The following is a 17,407-nucleotide window of genomic DNA, read 5'->3' as shown; positions in this document are numbered from 1 at the left end:
TTGACAGGAGCCTAATGCTAATGTTGGCTCATTGGGATGGCGTGAACATGAAAAGGGTTTAGGGTAAGCCTAATGCAGATGAGGTGGCGCGGGACAGCGTACTGCACCAGGCATGCTTGAAACTTTGACTTCACAATATGGTTTTCTGGTCATTTCCCCTTTTTTTACCACTGGCCGATCATAGACTCAATCCATAGTCACACTGGAAATAAAATGAACTCAATGCATGCGTAAGGGATCAATCGTTGGTGTGTTCAACCGTGGGTATCGATGGTGAACATTGTTCACAATTATAGTGCAGTGTAGCTCCTTGAAACATTGAAGCAAGGCCTTTTACCAAATGACATGTGTTGGTATACATTTCCTTCCCTTAATCAGAGAGTCCATTCTGAGGCCATTCCTCGACGACAGACTTTTACGCGCGAAATAAAGAACAACTTGTGAGTCAAACAGGTCACACAGAATGGGGCTTTTAATAAACCTTTAAAAACTATCAATGTTTAGGAGACGGAAGGAATTGTGGGCGAGGAAATGAATGCGACACCCCGCAGGCCTTTAATGTAAAAACCCACGTTTTAACACTTAACGTTTATTTTGTTTTTGGCCCCTACCAACCCCCACCGCCCCCCCTGTAAAGTGATGAGGAGGAAGATGACAGTGTCAGGAACCGGACACACAGAACACAGAGTATCATCCAGACCAGCCAGATACAGCATTGGAGAGATTCGGTGTGAAATAGAAGTTGCATGTCTTAGCTCATTTTTTTGTCTTTTGTATTAGTTCTGTTCCTTTTGGAGGCGAATTCTGTTTTTTTTTAATTTCATTTCATTTTGTACACTTATGCATAAACATTTATTTGATAAAAGATTCTTTGAATATCGTGTCTCATGTGCATTTAACCTTCGGATTCTTGGTGAGATGATCTAGTCACTATGCGGGGGGCCTCAGGTGAAACCACCCAGAGGCTATCACCTATATCACCTACCCCTGTTGCCCACCACAACCTGCCACAACACCAACAGCACCATTCATAGAAAAAATATGCTTCCTCCCCTGCTCTTGCTCGCTCCAGTCCCGAGATGGCAGCGGTCAGAAACTCCATTGCTCTCCCACTCTTTCCTTTGCGGGTTTTAAGGCACTGCTGCAAAGGGTCTGTGAAGTATCGGGGTGTGTGCCCTGTGGAAATGGAGAGTGTTTACCCCTTACCCTTCCACTCCACGCCGCTGGGGTGTGAGAACAGGGGCCCCCCTCCCAGTGCCTTAATTGAGCATGTACAGTCAGGCTCTGAGTACTAGCACTTCATTTCCTTCAAAGGGAGAGTACTGGCACTTCTCGGCAGAAAGCAGGTGCTCTGGGATAGTGAGCACCGGTACTTCTTTGTTTCCATTTCAAGCTACATCTCCTTCTCTTCAGACAGTGCTCTCCAGCATCCACTCAGTGCTACTGAATGTGATCCTCTTATGACTGAGTGAAGACTCTTCAGAGTTGAGCTCTGAGGTGGACATGTGCCTCTTTGTCCTTGCCCGCCTAGGGTAACTGTGGCTCTGAAAGAGGGAGTAGTCCCCATCGAAAGAGAACCGGTGGTGTTGAGTCCTGGAAAGCTCCCTGGGCAGCAGACAAGCATTGTTCAACTTGGCCCTGCGCGATGACACCTCCTGGTTGGAGTCCAACAAGCAAAGAGACATGGAGGAGCCTGCCACACTGCTCTCAGTTTGACCATCTTCTGAGGACAGGAGAGCCACTGTCTGCAGGTCCTCAGAGGCCCTTCTCTTCTGTCTGTCTAGCTCTTTCATCATGATGTCTGAGGTGGCCGAGGTGGCCTGGAAGTTGTCGTCCTTCCTGATTTCCACACGCAGAGCCTCGACTGCTGGCTCTTTGGCAGTGTTATTGGTGACCTGAGGGAGGGTCTCATATTTGTCTTCTCCCAGCTTGCAGCTTGACTGGGACTGGCTCCCGGGCTGGTTCCCATTAGTCTGTGAGTACACGTTGCTCACCTTTGCCTTCTGCTGATCGTCAATGTTGCTGTAGACCTTGTACCTGATCATGAGTATGATGATGAAGACCAGGACTGAGGCCACAATAATACCGCCAATAATGATGATCATGGTGCCGCCGAGGAACTGGGTGTGGATAGACCGGCATTGGGTGTTCTCACCCTCTGTGGTGAACTGCACACATCCTACAACACGGGTGGCTGTTAAGGAGGTGATGCCATCATCATAGACGGCAAGGACACACAAGTCATAATCACGGCCTGCCGCCAGGTCATTCACCAGGAATGTTTTGCTTGTCGGAGGGATCATCCTGAAAAAGAAAAGAAAAAAGGTACATATTATAATGTGTAATGTTAGAATGCTTTAGGGCTATGCAATATAATGCATTCAGGAAGTAGCTACTAGATTGTGTCTGGAAGGAATGACATTAAATACGTTTTGATGTTATCTCAAGCAATGGGTCAGGATGAGTTCCCTGTTGCACCAATTGTGAACTTGTCCGAGGGTGTGCGCATGTGTGTGGTGGCTCTCTCATAGTGTGTCTTCTAACTATCCATTACAGAGTGCATGGGATGATTCTTTCACAGTATATGTGTAGGTGGATCCCCCCACAGTATGCCTAGAGGGATTCACACCCAATGTATCAAACATGTTGTCCACCATACGCATGACTGTAAGCAGTATAACATATCTGGGGCAGAACTCTCATAGTATTTCAGATGGTGGCTCTACTGTAAAGTGTCCGGTTGTATATTACACACTTGACTGTTTTCATGTGCACGGTTATAACTGGAAGCCTGTCTCACAACGTGCATTTGGAACATCTGCTATACGATATGTAAGTAGGGTTTTCCAAAACCTGTATTTTGCTGCATCTTCAAAAAGGTGCACTAGTTGCTCTCACACCATATGCCCGGATATCCGCCCCAAAGTACTGTCCTTTTGAGCACTTAAGAGGTTAACACAAGTCATGGAGTTAATCTCGTATAGCAAACATGGACTGGGATTTTAATTGCAGATCTACCGGTGAATCTCTCACAAACTGTGATGTTGGATCCTTCTCGCTCGTTTGTCTCAAAAGTGGTCTGGTAGGTCTCCTGGGATGTTATCTTTGTATCATACAGTGAGGTGGAACCCTCACACTGTGTCTAGGGGTACATTTCTTACACACGAAATTCAGCTTTATCATACGTGGATTGGGATTGTCATTGTGTATCTCAGAATTATCTGTCTTTAGTACCCGGCGAGGGGGGAGTGGCGACCTCCCAGCCAATGGTGAGGCTCAGAACGCGGGCATTACCAGATGGTAATCTCGCCGCCTGAGCCTTCTCAGGGCTGGCGGCTGCCATCTGCCCTTACCGGGGTATTCACAAACAGGGCAAGTGTGCGATGATATCTATGAGCACCGTCAGTACATGAGCCTGCAATATTGATGCAGGTGACACTAGAGACATTCTTAAAAGTATGTGTACAGGAAGGGGTCAAACATACCTGCTGAGGTGCAAAATACAAGAGAGTAGAAAATGTCAATCCTACTGAAGAGATGCTGAGGGGCCAAAGGGAATTCTAAATAGGTGTCCTGGTTCACCTGGTTCTGAGCAAGGGTTTGTATGACTTTGTTTAACTGGAGGTTTTGGCTAGTATTTATTCTCTCTATTACCCTCCAAAAGCAAAGAAGCAGATGCAACAGAAGGACAACTGTGCAAACATCGAATAAAGTATGAAAGAAGCATTTAGAATAGTTAGGGCCATATTTCAGGAAGTGAATAATGTCCGTGACGCATCCTCAGAATGTCCCTGTGCAAACTGAATGCACTACTGTTCAATCTTTACCACCTCAGCCAGCGCCAACACAGGGAGGCAGACACGGCCTTTATACTCTGTGGGTGTATAAATGGAAACACGTGTGTACAACACTAGGGGGACGGAGAAAGGTAGGTAAGAAGTCATCTGATTTTGGTAGAGCTCCAACTCTGCCACCAATTAATAAAGGAAAAATTCAACAAACAGTGATAGTGGCGTGCGGTCGGTCTATGTCTGCCAAAAAAGAATAGCAAACGAGGCAACAGAAGTAACAAGAGGCCTCAACATGTTTGAATAGTTCAAGCAAGACCATGCTGACTAATGCTGTTAATCCTAAACACTGAGCTATATGTCTCAAGTCATCTAGAGTGGGTGAAGAGCAGGTGAGCTGTATTGTGCCAAAGCAGATTCTTATTTGGTTTCTTTAAACAATACTATAGAGACAGTGGGCCTCATTACGAGGTAGGAGGTAGCCATGGCGCTATTAGTCCGTGTTCCCGGAATGGGGACTTCCCATGTCATTCCGACCTTTGCGGGACTGGTAAATCCCCATTCCGGAACCATTCCCCATTCCCATTTGAGCCCCCATAGGCGGCAATAACGGTACCGTAAATTATGGTACTGTTATTTACCCCAGTGTCCCTTTGCGGGTCCCGTCCTTAATGCCTGCTAAAAGCAGGCGTTAAGGAAGGACCTGCAAAGGGAACTCGTAGTAGGGCACAAAGGGATTACGGCACCGGTGTCATTACCGGTGCACGGTATCCCTTTGCGCCCTACTTGTAATGAGGCCCAGTGTGTGCAATTGTAGTACCTGACAATGGCCGTAAAAACATTCAACTGCATTTCCAGAACCATTTTCTGGAAAAGCTAAGCACAGTCTCAATTTAATGCATTTCGAAATGTACTACATCTGATTGAGGATGAAAACTATGAGGGTCAATGTAAAGAGAGAGTCCAGGTCCACTCATGAGTAGTTTAATTATAGGTGTTTACAATAAACACTGCCCCCCAGCCCCTCAAAAAAGACAGGAGGTCATTTCCACATATATTACAGGAGCCCACCATCTTTCATGAATTGCCATATCCTACTTGGGTCCTCCAACGTACCTATATTGTCACATACAGAAGAGGCCCTGCAATGTACTCGTAATGTGATGTATTCCAGGAATTCTCCATCTTGCATGTATTGCTACTAACCAAAGGAGGTTGTCATTTTACATATTGTGCCAACTATCACACTGTCCCTTCCTATTACATGCATTAACACTTATTATAGGAACCCTCAATCTTGGTGCATTGCCACCTACCAGAGGGACCCCCGTTTAACATACTAAACGAGCCTGCCATCTTCCTTGTATTATCACCTACTAAACGTGCCCTACATCCTCCATAAATAGCCATCTACTGCAGGAGCGACCATCTTAAATGCATTTCCACCCACTATGGGAAATCTCCATCTTACATGCATTGCCACTTCCTGTATTTTATGTGTAATAATATAGCGCCTAACACCTAAGCACTGTATGGAGAACAAAACAGTACAAAAACATATGATTAGTCAAGGTATAAGAAAATTAAGAAGAAAGAAGGTGGACCTTGAGTCGAGATTTAAGTAGAGAAAAATAAGTGAGAGAGGGAGGGCCTTCCAATGTTCTGGGGCTAACAGAGAAAAGGAACAGACACGGGAGGAGGTGATGGGGTGTGGGCGAGGGACAGATCCAAGAAAAAGGGATTGAGAGCAGTGAGAACAAGAATGAGTATAGAATGAGATAAGAGAAGAGTGATATGGAGGAACAAGATCATGTAGAAATTTCAAAGCAATATACAGGAATTTAAAGAGAAGACGAACCTCTCGGGAAAGCCAGGGAGATGTTGTAGAGAAGCAGAAATAGGACACAGGACGGACAACCCACGTGTAGAATGTTGTCCTACATGTGTTGCCAACTACCATTGTAGTCCACTATCTTAAATGTATTACCACATAGTGCTGTGCTTGACATCTTCCATGTATTGCCAGTTACCTCAGGGGCTCTCCATCCTACAAGTACTATTTGTCATCTACTGCAGGGAGAAACCATTTACATTTTATTGCGTCTGCCACTGGAGCGCACAGTCGTACATGCATTGCCACCTACACCTGCAGTATTTATTTTACATGCATTGATTGCCGGCTACTACAGGGGTCCTCCATCTTACATGTTTTGCCACCTACTACAGGGGCACCCTTCCTTACAAGTATTGCCAAACACTGCAGGAGCCCTCCATCTTGCATGCCTTGTCACCTATTGCAGTGCTCTCCATCTGCCAATTACTGAATTGTCCCCATCTCACACGTGTTGCTACCTACTGCAGGACGCCACGTTTTTGATGTGCTGTCATCTGCCGCATGATGCCTCTATCGGACATGCCACATGAGCCCTGCATCATATAATCCTTTCTGCACGACCATAACATGAAGATGTTCCAAACAGTAAAAAGATAGACAATATTGGGTGGTCAAGCAGTGGCACGTGGTGCATCAATTTGATCCGGAGCTTGATTTGCCCCGTTTGTGATTAATATTCATGACATAGGGCATGATTAGATTGCAAGAATGTGGGGAGTTAGAGTGACGCTTTGCCTTTTGGAGTCAGTCCTATTGAAAAGCGTGGCAACAGGGATTGATTGCGCAATAACACTGGGGCTGACTGCAGTACATGGATGAGTCCTGCAAGACACCAGCCATGATGAATTTGCAGAGGGTGAGGAGGACCACGCCATGGGGCATTCTTTCTCTAATCATCGAGATGAAATCGAAAGTCATAACGGGTTAGAGATCCCTTGCAGTTACTCACTGATGTCAAGAAAGTATCCTGAAATAGGTGAACATCTCAATACCTTGCAACAGATAATACCTTTTGGCCAAATTACAGACTCACTTCCTCGACTACATTATATCTGAGATGAAAGCCTTGTTTTGTAAGAGGGAATTTCAGGTCACCATCAGACTCCCGTACATGCTTTTTATTCCTCCCAACTTCTCTCTTGGGCTGTACTAACCCCAGTTTTAAAATCACGGACAAATCATTGTGGATCATGGTTTTACCAGGATCATCCACTTGCAAAGTCAATGGATAACCATGTTTTGCCCATGATTTTGACCATGGTGAACCATTGAATCCAACAGATGCTAAATGGCTCAGGGACAGATCATGTACATCCATGGTCTATTGGTATCCATGTTAGCGATGGCATACATGGTTGTCCCTGACGCTGAAGAGTTTAGATAACCACAAATACCCATGGATAGAAATGTCAGCCCATTAGTGCTTATCATTTTACCAGTGGAATTGCCAACAATATTTGTTTTAAAATAATTAAAACCGTATATGACCATGGATGAAAGAGGTTAGCAATATTTGGCACATTAAAATTCCATACACTATTGCTGTGACTAAAGCAAATATCCCCACTAAAACAATCTCCTTTCAGCAATAACAGACAAACGTGTTCTGGCAACCTATGAGTGGGAAATCAGACACCATGCAATACATGCCTTCCCCAGTCACATGGACAGAGACCATATATGTAATGACAGTGATGTGATTCATGGACCAAAATACCATGGACCAATTTTATGGAAGGAACTGTGGTGACAATATGCCTCATTACCAGTCCGGCAGTAACCCTATTGGTGCTACTAGTGGGTTGCAGCCGGACTCGTAACATTTCACTGGCACCTGAATTCCTGGTGCCACCTGGACATTACAAGTCTGGCGGCCCAAGAAGTCAGGCACCAGTAAAATGTTAGTCCCCATTCCTGTGGAGCCTCATAGGACTCCAATGGAGTGGGGACTCGGAAGCGCCAATCACTGTTGCTAATGGTGCCAGTGCTTCCGTGACGACTGTGCCTACCGGGGCCGATGCGCACGGCAGGGTCAGGCCTGTCGGGCACAGCGGTCCGGGCAGGCAAACTAGTATTTTGCTGGTCCAGAAACAAGGGTGCCGTTGAGTTTATCGGCACCCTTGTTTCCGGACTGGCAACCTGGTAATGAGGCACAATGTCTTTACATGGACGATTCTGTTTATCCATGATAGCATGAACAACCCAATATTAGGCACCTCTACTGTAACCATATAATTGACTTTCGTAGCAACCTCGAGTAATGACAAGCGATAAATAGTCCTCATCTCAGTCAGAAGCATTTACACTCAGAATGATTTGTTTAGACGGAGCTTGGGACAGTGAAATATTGTGAACCTTTCAGCCTGGGCGTGCTCTTCACCTTGAGGGCGTGGGTGGAGAAATCTACAACACAGTGAGTCCAGAATAATAACTACTGAAGCAAATGCATTCATACAGAATGATCTGAGAAGTCCTTGTTTCAAGGGTAAGGTCTGGTTAAATGCATATGGAAATGCCATGAAGCTCATGATACAGAGATTAGCAAGTGAAGCAGTTGTTTCAAGCAATCAGAAGGTTTTAGTGCCAGATAACTAGGGATATATTAAAGCTGTATATGTCCTCAGAATGTGTAATTCCGCTGCAGGCCAGGTTCCACAGTTATGGACACATTTAGATTTCCTCTGGAGAAATGAGGTTTCCACGAGCTAGCAAGAATAGCAAGGATATATCTTTACTTCTTACACAAGAAGAAGAGAAAAGGTGCTCAGTTCTCCAATACCACCTGGGCTCAGCGTCCTTTCTGCTGAAATATGAATAGAGAAGATGACATGATGTGGATAACTATGTCGAATGTATCTGTCAATGATGGTACGAGTGGAAGCCTCCTTCCTGAATGAAACAATGCCATCTGTGCCATGTGTTCCTACCTTTAAAAAGAGGTCAACTGGATTCACTCCTGCTGTCTCCTCATTTATTTAGCACCATGCCAAAGGTCAAATAACATTGCGACTCTGCAGGAGGCCGAACATTGCTCCAAAAACTTTGCAGTTCAGTATAAAGAGCATTGATTTAAATTACATTCTCAGGTAGACCAAAGCCACTATTGAGCTGTTCTCCTTGTGTGGCACTATAGGTTGCATTCAGCTTGGTCCATCCATTGTATAGGATTCTGTATGAGATGGGATTCGCTGTACCAGAGCGTTTCTATATAAAGGCTGCGTACTATTTATGGTCGTGTTACTGTGCTTCACTAATATTAGTGCAGTGTTCAGATATTGCCTAATGCATAGAAATTACAAAAGCAGCAAGGCACGGGGCATCCTTGCCCCCATCCCTCTGAATTCATTCACAAAAATGCTCCAGGCAAACTTGCTATTATACCAGAAATTGAGTATACCAACAATGTCCATCTACGCTTTTTGTTGATGGTGTATTTTAGTGTGTGCCACACGTATACACATAGGTTTTTTTATGATCGGACCGAGAAAGAAAAAGGTCCGACCGTACAAAACGACCGAAAAATGCTACCTAAAAAAAAGACTGCTGGGGCTGCGTTGGTGTCCCCCGCAAACCCCCGCTCACTATACTGTGTGGCATAGTGAGCGGGGTGTTGCAGGGGACACCCCCGCAGCACACCCACAAAAAAAATGAAAAAAACAGGGGCTGCAGGGGTCTCCCCCGCAACATCCCGCTCACTATACTTTACAGTATAGCCCCCGTAGTATATAAGTGTGTTCACATGAGAAAGGAGCAAACTTTTGGTAGTTCGCACCTTTATCATGTGAACATTCAGCCGCGGTAAAATCAGCCGCGGTCGGATCACTTAGAATCTACACATATGACAATCAAAGCATCCTAAAGCAAATATTGTTGCTTTAGGAGTGATTTGATAGTAACTGACTAAGAAAAACTAGCTGACAAGAGGTGAGCAAAGATATCTGCAATAACTCACTTCCTGATGGGGAAAGGGTTATCACCTAGATGGCCGCAACGTCTAGCTCGGGAACAGTGAACCTTTCAATGGGACTTTGTTTGAGAGGGTGAACACGGAACTAAGACATTACAATTGGCATGTTAAGGACTTTTGTAAGACATTCACCATCTGGCAGCCTTTGCCATCATTCACTCCCTTCACTGAATAGGTGTTATGAAGTGAGAATGGAAGATCTTGCCCTTCTTCTTCCCACCTCTTGGGGCAAGCACTGCTCAGCATTTTGTGTGCCTCTTTGCTAATGTTGTGTGAATCATTTACAATGCACTGCTTGGCATGCATAGTAGTACACATAGCAAATATTTTCGGCATGCTACTATTTGCGTGGCTATATTTGGTATTTGACGGCAGTGTCTTCTATCTGACAAAATATAAACACACATAGAAGGTGTGGCAGCTTGCAAATTAGCTGCTTCCTTGTTCTGAATGCAGGTGAGTCCCAGATAACACAGCAAGAGCGATAATGATCTGGACCATTTTTTCATCTCTTGCTCTTTGACTTTGCCATGCATATCTACACGTTCATTTGTGCTGAGGACCTAAGGGCAAGGCCCTTTTGTTAAAGTTGAATGATAGAAAATGGCTCCTTCCAGTAGCCAACAATCCACTAAGATGGCTACAATTTGTGTTAGGGCCGGAACTTATTTTTTTATTGGAGCATACTTTTGTGTTGCATCTTAACTGACACACTATATCACCACCCAGACACAAGCCTAACTACACATCTAGTTTTAGCTTAGCTGTGGAGCCGAAAGAAACACTGACACTATTCTTCACACAAACACCAACAAAGCAGGCATACTCACCTTTCTGACTTGGTACCTATTAATCTAGGAGCCTACCTGCCGACTATAGAAGAGGAATCTTTTGTGCAGCTCTTCCATAGAACTGCAGACAACCACACAATATTCCTTTTTGGGGTGGCACTGTGTTTTTCTCCTGTAAAAAAAGGCTTCAACTTTAAGGCAGGTGGTTTTGCACATCTTGGCTATTATAATAGACGCTGGTGTTAATGGGCACCTGATTCCTTGGAGGAGCCAACCAGGGGGACCAGTGGGATGGAAGGACACGCTTGGATACAATTAAACCCTGGATTACCAACTCCTGAAGAAAGGCTTCATAAGGTCAGCCCACTCCTGATGCAAGCTGAAGGATGAACACAGGCAAGCAATGTATAGTTGGTGTCGTTCTGCATGCTAGGTTTCCCAGCCCTAAATACAACCTGGCCTTCAATAGAAGCAGCTAGAACATGCAGTTACTTTGACACAGTCAGATCGTGGTTCAGTGAAGCCAGACTTTTCGGGCTTACATGTTCTGAATACGGCAATGTCTATACACGAAAATAAACATTAACACAGGGGCAACCATGCTACTTCAGTCTGCCCTGACATCACCTAACATTCACGGTTGGCCCCTTATGTAAATTCTGATCATACGTTTCTTTTTTCTGAAACGCATGGTTAAGGTTTTCTGTGATCCCATGTTTAGCATACACAGAAAACATAATTTGAGGTTTGGGTTTACTTCACTTTTTTAACCAGGCTTTTGGAAATCCTCCTTGAAAAGATAGACACATGTTCATTCCTAATACATGCTTACTGTTAATACATGTAACAGTAATAAATATAAGTGTAGGTTCAATTTGCCTCAAGTGTTCAGCTATTGTTAAAATGGACTGTTTTCACGGGACTGCCTGGACTTGGCATACATTTCTTTATTTCCTGAATTCAATAACACAGCTCAGACACGTCTAGGACATTTTTGGTCTGTCCTCAACCTCCTACAATATGGAGAGCAAATATGCCTAAAAGAGTCAAAGTTGTTTCTATTTAACAGACAACCTTACATAGTGCTACACCTTGATAAACTCTCCTGCCTCCTGAAAACTGTCTTTACACCTAATGTAGATGGATCAAAGAGAAATTGTATACATTGGTTTATAGAGATGACAAAGAATACTGGTAGTTAAGCCTGTGTATTGTGGACTGACCTATCCACTAAAGGCACGAGTAGCATGAGGGGGAGCAGACTGCATCAGCATGTGCAGGATATATTATTAGAATTATGTCAAACAAGTTCTTCTGGGGAATAACATTAGAGAAATATTGAATCCCCAAAAATATACTTAACATCAATTTGTAGAGGCGCAGGTTGATGTGTTTTCCTTAGCTCCTGCCCCCTCACTTCTGTCATGTTGGAACAGCAGGAGAAGAGCTCTATGTGGGACCCCATTTGTTGTGCCTCTACCGCATCAAGTTTCTGAGAGATGATATGCACTCAGGCTACCATACTGAATGTACCCTCCTATTGAAAGAGTTAAAGGATGTCAGAATGCACCTTTGGACATCATGGAGCACTGACATATCTCTGACAAATGTGTATCTGCTGAAATGATAGATGCCAGAATTATACTTTATCTGCAAATCAGCCACTTTGATGTAGTTAACGCTCATTGTTTAAATAATAATACAATTGCTTATTTGCAGTAAATGGTTTAAAACCTATATCTTTTCTAAGTCAAATATAAATTTCTTTTTTTCTTGTTCACCATTTTATTTTTCTAGCAAATTGCAAAATGTACTTTACCTCCTAATGAGCCACCTGATGTAAGGTGGGGAAACACGTGTTTAGGACATTCCACGTAATTTTCAAGAACGTTAAAATGTAATAAATCTGTGAAGTCAACAGACTCTACAGTTTCAAAATAATAATAAACAATTGTTTGGAGCGCCTCACAAAAGTGTATGCATCTTTCATTGAAATCTCTGACATGGGCAGAGTGATGTCATGAAGAAGATATGCGATGACATAGTGAAGCAATATGAAGATAGTGAAGAGTAACAATGTAACTGCAGTGACAGGAAAAACATGTATGAAATGATAAAGTAATCATATATAAAAAGAAGATAAAGTAACTTGCTGACCCATAAGTGTAAATATGCAGTAATGCAGGGTAGTTGAGATATATAGAAGCTTCTATCGAGAAAAATATAATGTGGCTAGGATAGCCATGATAGGAAGATGGATGTCGTCTTGTGTTAAAACTCAATATATCTACCTATGAGAAAGACCAGTGATGAAGAGTCAGGAGACGTTGGAGAAACAGCTTTGTGTGCAATATAAAGACGAGTCTATGTTGGCCTGGGATCAAGGATGCTATTTTAAGGATAATTGCAAGGCACAAAGGAGGCAGATGGATAAGCCATGTAGGTTAGACATAGATCTCTTAGATGAAAGAATAAAAAAACATTTGCAAGAGCACCATGCAATTGCCTACAGTAAAAATAGATTTGGATGATGAAAAAGAAAGTGCTACAACAGCGTGCTAGCGGGAATGGGAGGTTTTGCTGCAGCATATTTGGTCAGAGGAGAATTTGTTGAGGTTTTTTTAGACACAATTCATTACAAATTGATGTCGGGTGTTGGGATTGGTAATACAAATGGTGGGGTCTCCCTGCTGCATACATTTTGCCAAGGGTTTTGACCCATGTTGAATCCTTACACTGGGTAGATGTGGGGATGAGCTGTCGCCGCCCATTATTCTATCCCAGAACAAACAAAATCAATAGACTGGGTGGATGTGGGGATGAGCTGTCGCCGCCCACATTCACGCCAGAATCCAGGAGAACTGCGCAGTTGGCACAAGGCCACTCCAAAGATTCAACCTTCTTGTGGGGGGTTGTACATCACCACTCTAATGTAAGGATGCCTATCAAAATAATAGCAAAAATCTCCTGTCAAATTCAAGACAACTAAAAAATGGATGCAGTACCAACAAATTCCCCAAGGCAGCACTAGCAGTCTAAACTCTGACAGGGAAACTGTATTTAGGAGTTGCAAGAGGGGCAGGGACTTCAAAGCTTGTTGGTTAATTGAAAATCTTAGCCACCTGCTGTTCCCAGAGGCCAAGAGGCTGAGAACTCTTAACAACCCAGAGACTCACAACAGGAGGCTGGATATCACATGGCCCTTCTGAGTGAGAGGGAGGGGGTTTCCCCTTCAGCCTGGAGGAGAGAGACAATAGCCCCTTTCAGTTGAATGGGGTATGTTAATTTTGAGTGTTTCCTGTCAACAGCCCTCTGCCAGCAAGGAGAGACATGTGATCACTGACCCACCTAGACTTCTGGAGGCGGACCCAAACACTTTGGGGAGGTGAATTGCAACAAATATATATTTTTTAGAAACAGTGATAACGTATTGTAACAAAATGACAGTAATGTACAACTTTGAGAGTCTTAGTATGGAAAATGCCCTCACGATTTGAGTCCAAACTCCGATTTGTACCATGTTCTGGGGCAAAACCCCGCTAAATATGAGTATTGTAGACACTGTATTTAAGCTAGAGACATGGAAAGTTACTGGGATATATGTGGAAGGGAAATGTACCTTTGTATAATTTTTGATGAAAAACCAATGTTGCAAAACCCACTAAAATCGAAAATAAGTTGCCATTTTTGAATGCAAGCTCCTAGAAACGCCAGAGTCGGGACAGGGACTATCTTTAGTAATATATGATGTGTGTATGTGATGTCAAACAACTGTGTACCTGGGAAATATGTATTTGGATCAGGAATAGATTTGTGTGCACATTGACCAGGGGAGTGTCATTTCTGCAGGTCATAAAAATGACATCACTCTGACACACTATCCCTTCCCAAATCAGGGACCAAAGAATCTATTGACCTATCAAATCAAGAGAGGGGCAGACTTAGTGATGCTACGCACACACCCACTTCCAAAACACATAAAAAGAGACTGCTGGGACAGGTAGAGACATTCAATTCCATTTGCTGCGGAGCGTGCTGACCGACGACTTCACATCCAGAGATCCAACACTTAGACTTCCAAGCTAAACAGAGACTACAGAACTTTGAACCAAGAAGGCCCACTGCAAGCAAAAGTATTCTCAGCAGGCCTTCAGAATCCAGCAAACCTAACCAAACTATTCAACAGCCGGGCAAGCTGTTTGAATTCTTGCCAAGAACTTTTGCCGGAACCGCAGACCAGACCCAGACCGCTGTGAGCAGAACCAGAGATCCGGATCGCTGTGAGCAGAACCGGTGCCTGATTGACCCGCCGAGCAGAGAGAACCGCCGCTGGACATGTTGACCAGATCCGTGACGAGGCCCATTCATTTCAAAATTAGGAGTGAGTATCCGCCAGAACTGTGCAGAACCCAATCTCTTTAGTTAAAATAATCTAATCCAAACTATTTTAACCTAATTAGAACAGCCTCCTAGAAATCGTGTCATCTGTCACTTTTAAAGCTGCACAACTGTCACCTGTCAATTCTGCAACTGCAAGCTGTCACCTGTCATTTTGAGTTTACTTTAAATCCGAAAATCTACCTTTATTAAATCGTCCGTATCTCTTGAACCGTTTGGGCTAGGAACGAAATTTCCAACTAACCTAGAACCGACTTCCTACACCTTATACTTTTACCGCAATCGCGATTTACGCACTCGCAGAATTTACTGCGATTTGCGATTTGGCCTGATTTCGTCATCTGTAAAAAGATAGCCGCTTTTGCCTGAACTGCTAAAATTCGTTTGCAACCTAATAACCATCCATGAACCATTGTTAGGGCTGACCTGAACTGATTTAAAGTGTCTACCACTCACCCTGAACCTCCTATAGGGAATTAAAAGCAATTTTAGCATTTTTCACTTCCTTGCCACCACATTACAAAGCACTCTTGCCTGTGTTTTAAAAAGCATACCTGTTGTCTAAAGCTTGCTGGGTGGGAACTGAATTCTGTATTGTATTTGTTTGTATTCCTGAAGACTGTGTGTGTTACTTCCATCTCCTTGCATTGCATATAGGGGGTGGGGTGAATTGCCACCAGGGGAAAAGTGAACACATTATCTCTTGTGAAATCATATCAGTTTATTTTCTGTACTGCATTTATTCCACCTTGCATTTCCTTGTAACCATAAAGCATTTCAGCTACCTCATCCTCTATACTACTTCTAAGTAACCAAATCAGTTTACCAGTAGAACATTATCCATTGTTGATCACTGTCATATTTTAAGTGTGATATCCAATATTAATTTATTATAAAAGTGTGATAGATATATATTGTTATATTTCTCAAATAAACCTTTTAAATTTGCAAAACAGACCTACTTCTTGGCTCAGTGGGCTCAGGGGGGTTGTAGAGAGGGGTGTTATATAAGGGTTGTCATCCAGAGTACATGAACTGGACCTAAAAATATATCAATAAGGGTTTCCCTCAACATCCCAGACTAGTCATTGACTTAGCTGTAGTGTTGAAGTGAAGCCGCTTAACAAAGTGGGGGCTCGGAGCCGGGATATTCTGGGTTAGATTTAGCACTTGTGCAGCTTAATACAGTGTGCTAACTGATGGGATACATACATCCGGTCGGATCACCATGCTGTGGTATGCTGTAAAGCACTCCTCAAAGGAACACTCTAAGGAGAAGTTCTGTTTTGCAAAATAAAATACAAACATCTGTAAGTCAGGAAGGAACTCAAATTCCAGAATGACGACACTGGTAGACATCAAAATAGCCAGAGAGCACTTCTTACATAAGCTATATGTGAGAGGTGAGTGTACTCATCGGGACCAAACGGTCTGGTTGCAGGCAATCGCGCAACAGGTCACTGAAACAGGGTCAGATACATGGAGATATCAGGGTCCCCTACATGTGGCCCTGAGTGAACTATATATGGCCCCTAAAGCCAAAGATGAACATAATAAGATTGCCAGGATAACAGCATATTTGTACATATATATGGGAGCCATGCAGGACAAATGTGCTGAAGGCCAAGATCTGGCAAATAGGCAACAGATGGCAGTAGAGAAGGCCCAATCTGATCTGGACTCTTCTGAGCAGAGGCTGCTCAGGAGCCAGGAGTCAGAAAAGGACAGCAGACAGTACATCACTAAAATAAAGGAGGATATGGATGTGCTGCAACAGGAAAAGGCTGACCAGGATACCAGATTTCTGGCCTTGCAGAAGGAGTACCAAGAAGGTTTGGACTCCCTAATGCAGAGCCAGAAAAAGCTGGAGCAACAATTAGATTTCAATAGGGCATGTGCTGAGCAGGTAGTCACCCTGCAAAGCCACCTAGATAGGGAAAAAGACGAAAGCAATAAATTGATTCTGAAGGACCTGGATACCCAGGCAGAGTTTGATCAGGAGCGCCAGAAAGCTGGTGCCTTCCAAAGGCAAAGGGACGACCTGGCGGCACAGATGCAGGCTCTTAGCCAGGAAAGGGATACCTTAGGCCAGGAAGTCTGCCGCTTAAAAAGGAAAATGGAAGAAAATCACCTGGCCCTCCAGGGACTGGGTGACCTCCAAAAAGAACACCAGAACTTGTTAGACCACACCAGGAGGGTGGAGGAGGGATGGGACTCAGGAGGTCACCCTCCTGCAGCAGAGACTGGCCCAGTACTCCAGGACCAATCAGGAGGCACAGAGAGAGAATGAGGCTCTCTGCCAGCACAATGATAGGCTCCAGCAACAGGTAGCGATGCAGGAGAGACTGATAGAGTCTAGTAAGGCCTTAACTGAGGAACTGAAAGCGCAGGCTCTTGCATTGCAATAGGGAACAGGGCGAATAGAGATGAGGTTTGAAGGGAAAGAGAAACTCCTAAGCATAACATCAGGAGCCCTAGTACCAAAGGCCTTCATCTCTCCCAGGCCCTGGACTCTGCCACCCCCATGTCCCCTCGCGCACATGAGCCCAGGGCCACGGGGATGGCAGAT

The 17,407-nt window shown here is 44.0% G+C and overlaps 1 protein-coding gene across 16 annotated transcripts in view; it reads right to left on the bottom strand.

The window, feature by feature from the left end:
* Positions 1–454: 454 nt before the first annotated feature.
* LRFN1 (leucine rich repeat and fibronectin type III domain containing 1) overlaps positions 455–17,407 on the bottom strand; it is a 1,263,189-nt gene continuing 1,246,236 nt past the window's right edge. For all 16 annotated transcript variants that reach the window (XM_069644265.1, XM_069644262.1, XM_069644261.1 and 13 more), the window contains one exon: positions 455–2,304. In XM_069644265.1, the coding sequence (XP_069500366.1) occupies positions 1,410–2,304 (895 nt within the window). In that variant the 3' untranslated portion in view covers positions 455–1,409. The remainder of the gene's footprint in view (positions 2,305–17,407) is intronic.

Source organism: Ambystoma mexicanum, chromosome 2p, assembly GCF_040938575.1.
Source record: "Ambystoma mexicanum isolate Mex_15411 chromosome 2p, UKY_AmexF1_1, whole genome shotgun sequence".
Lineage (NCBI taxonomy): Eukaryota > Metazoa > Chordata > Amphibia > Caudata > Ambystomatidae > Ambystoma > Ambystoma mexicanum.
Note: the sequence above shows the minus strand (reverse complement) of the source record. Positions and strands in the feature narration are given on the sequence as shown.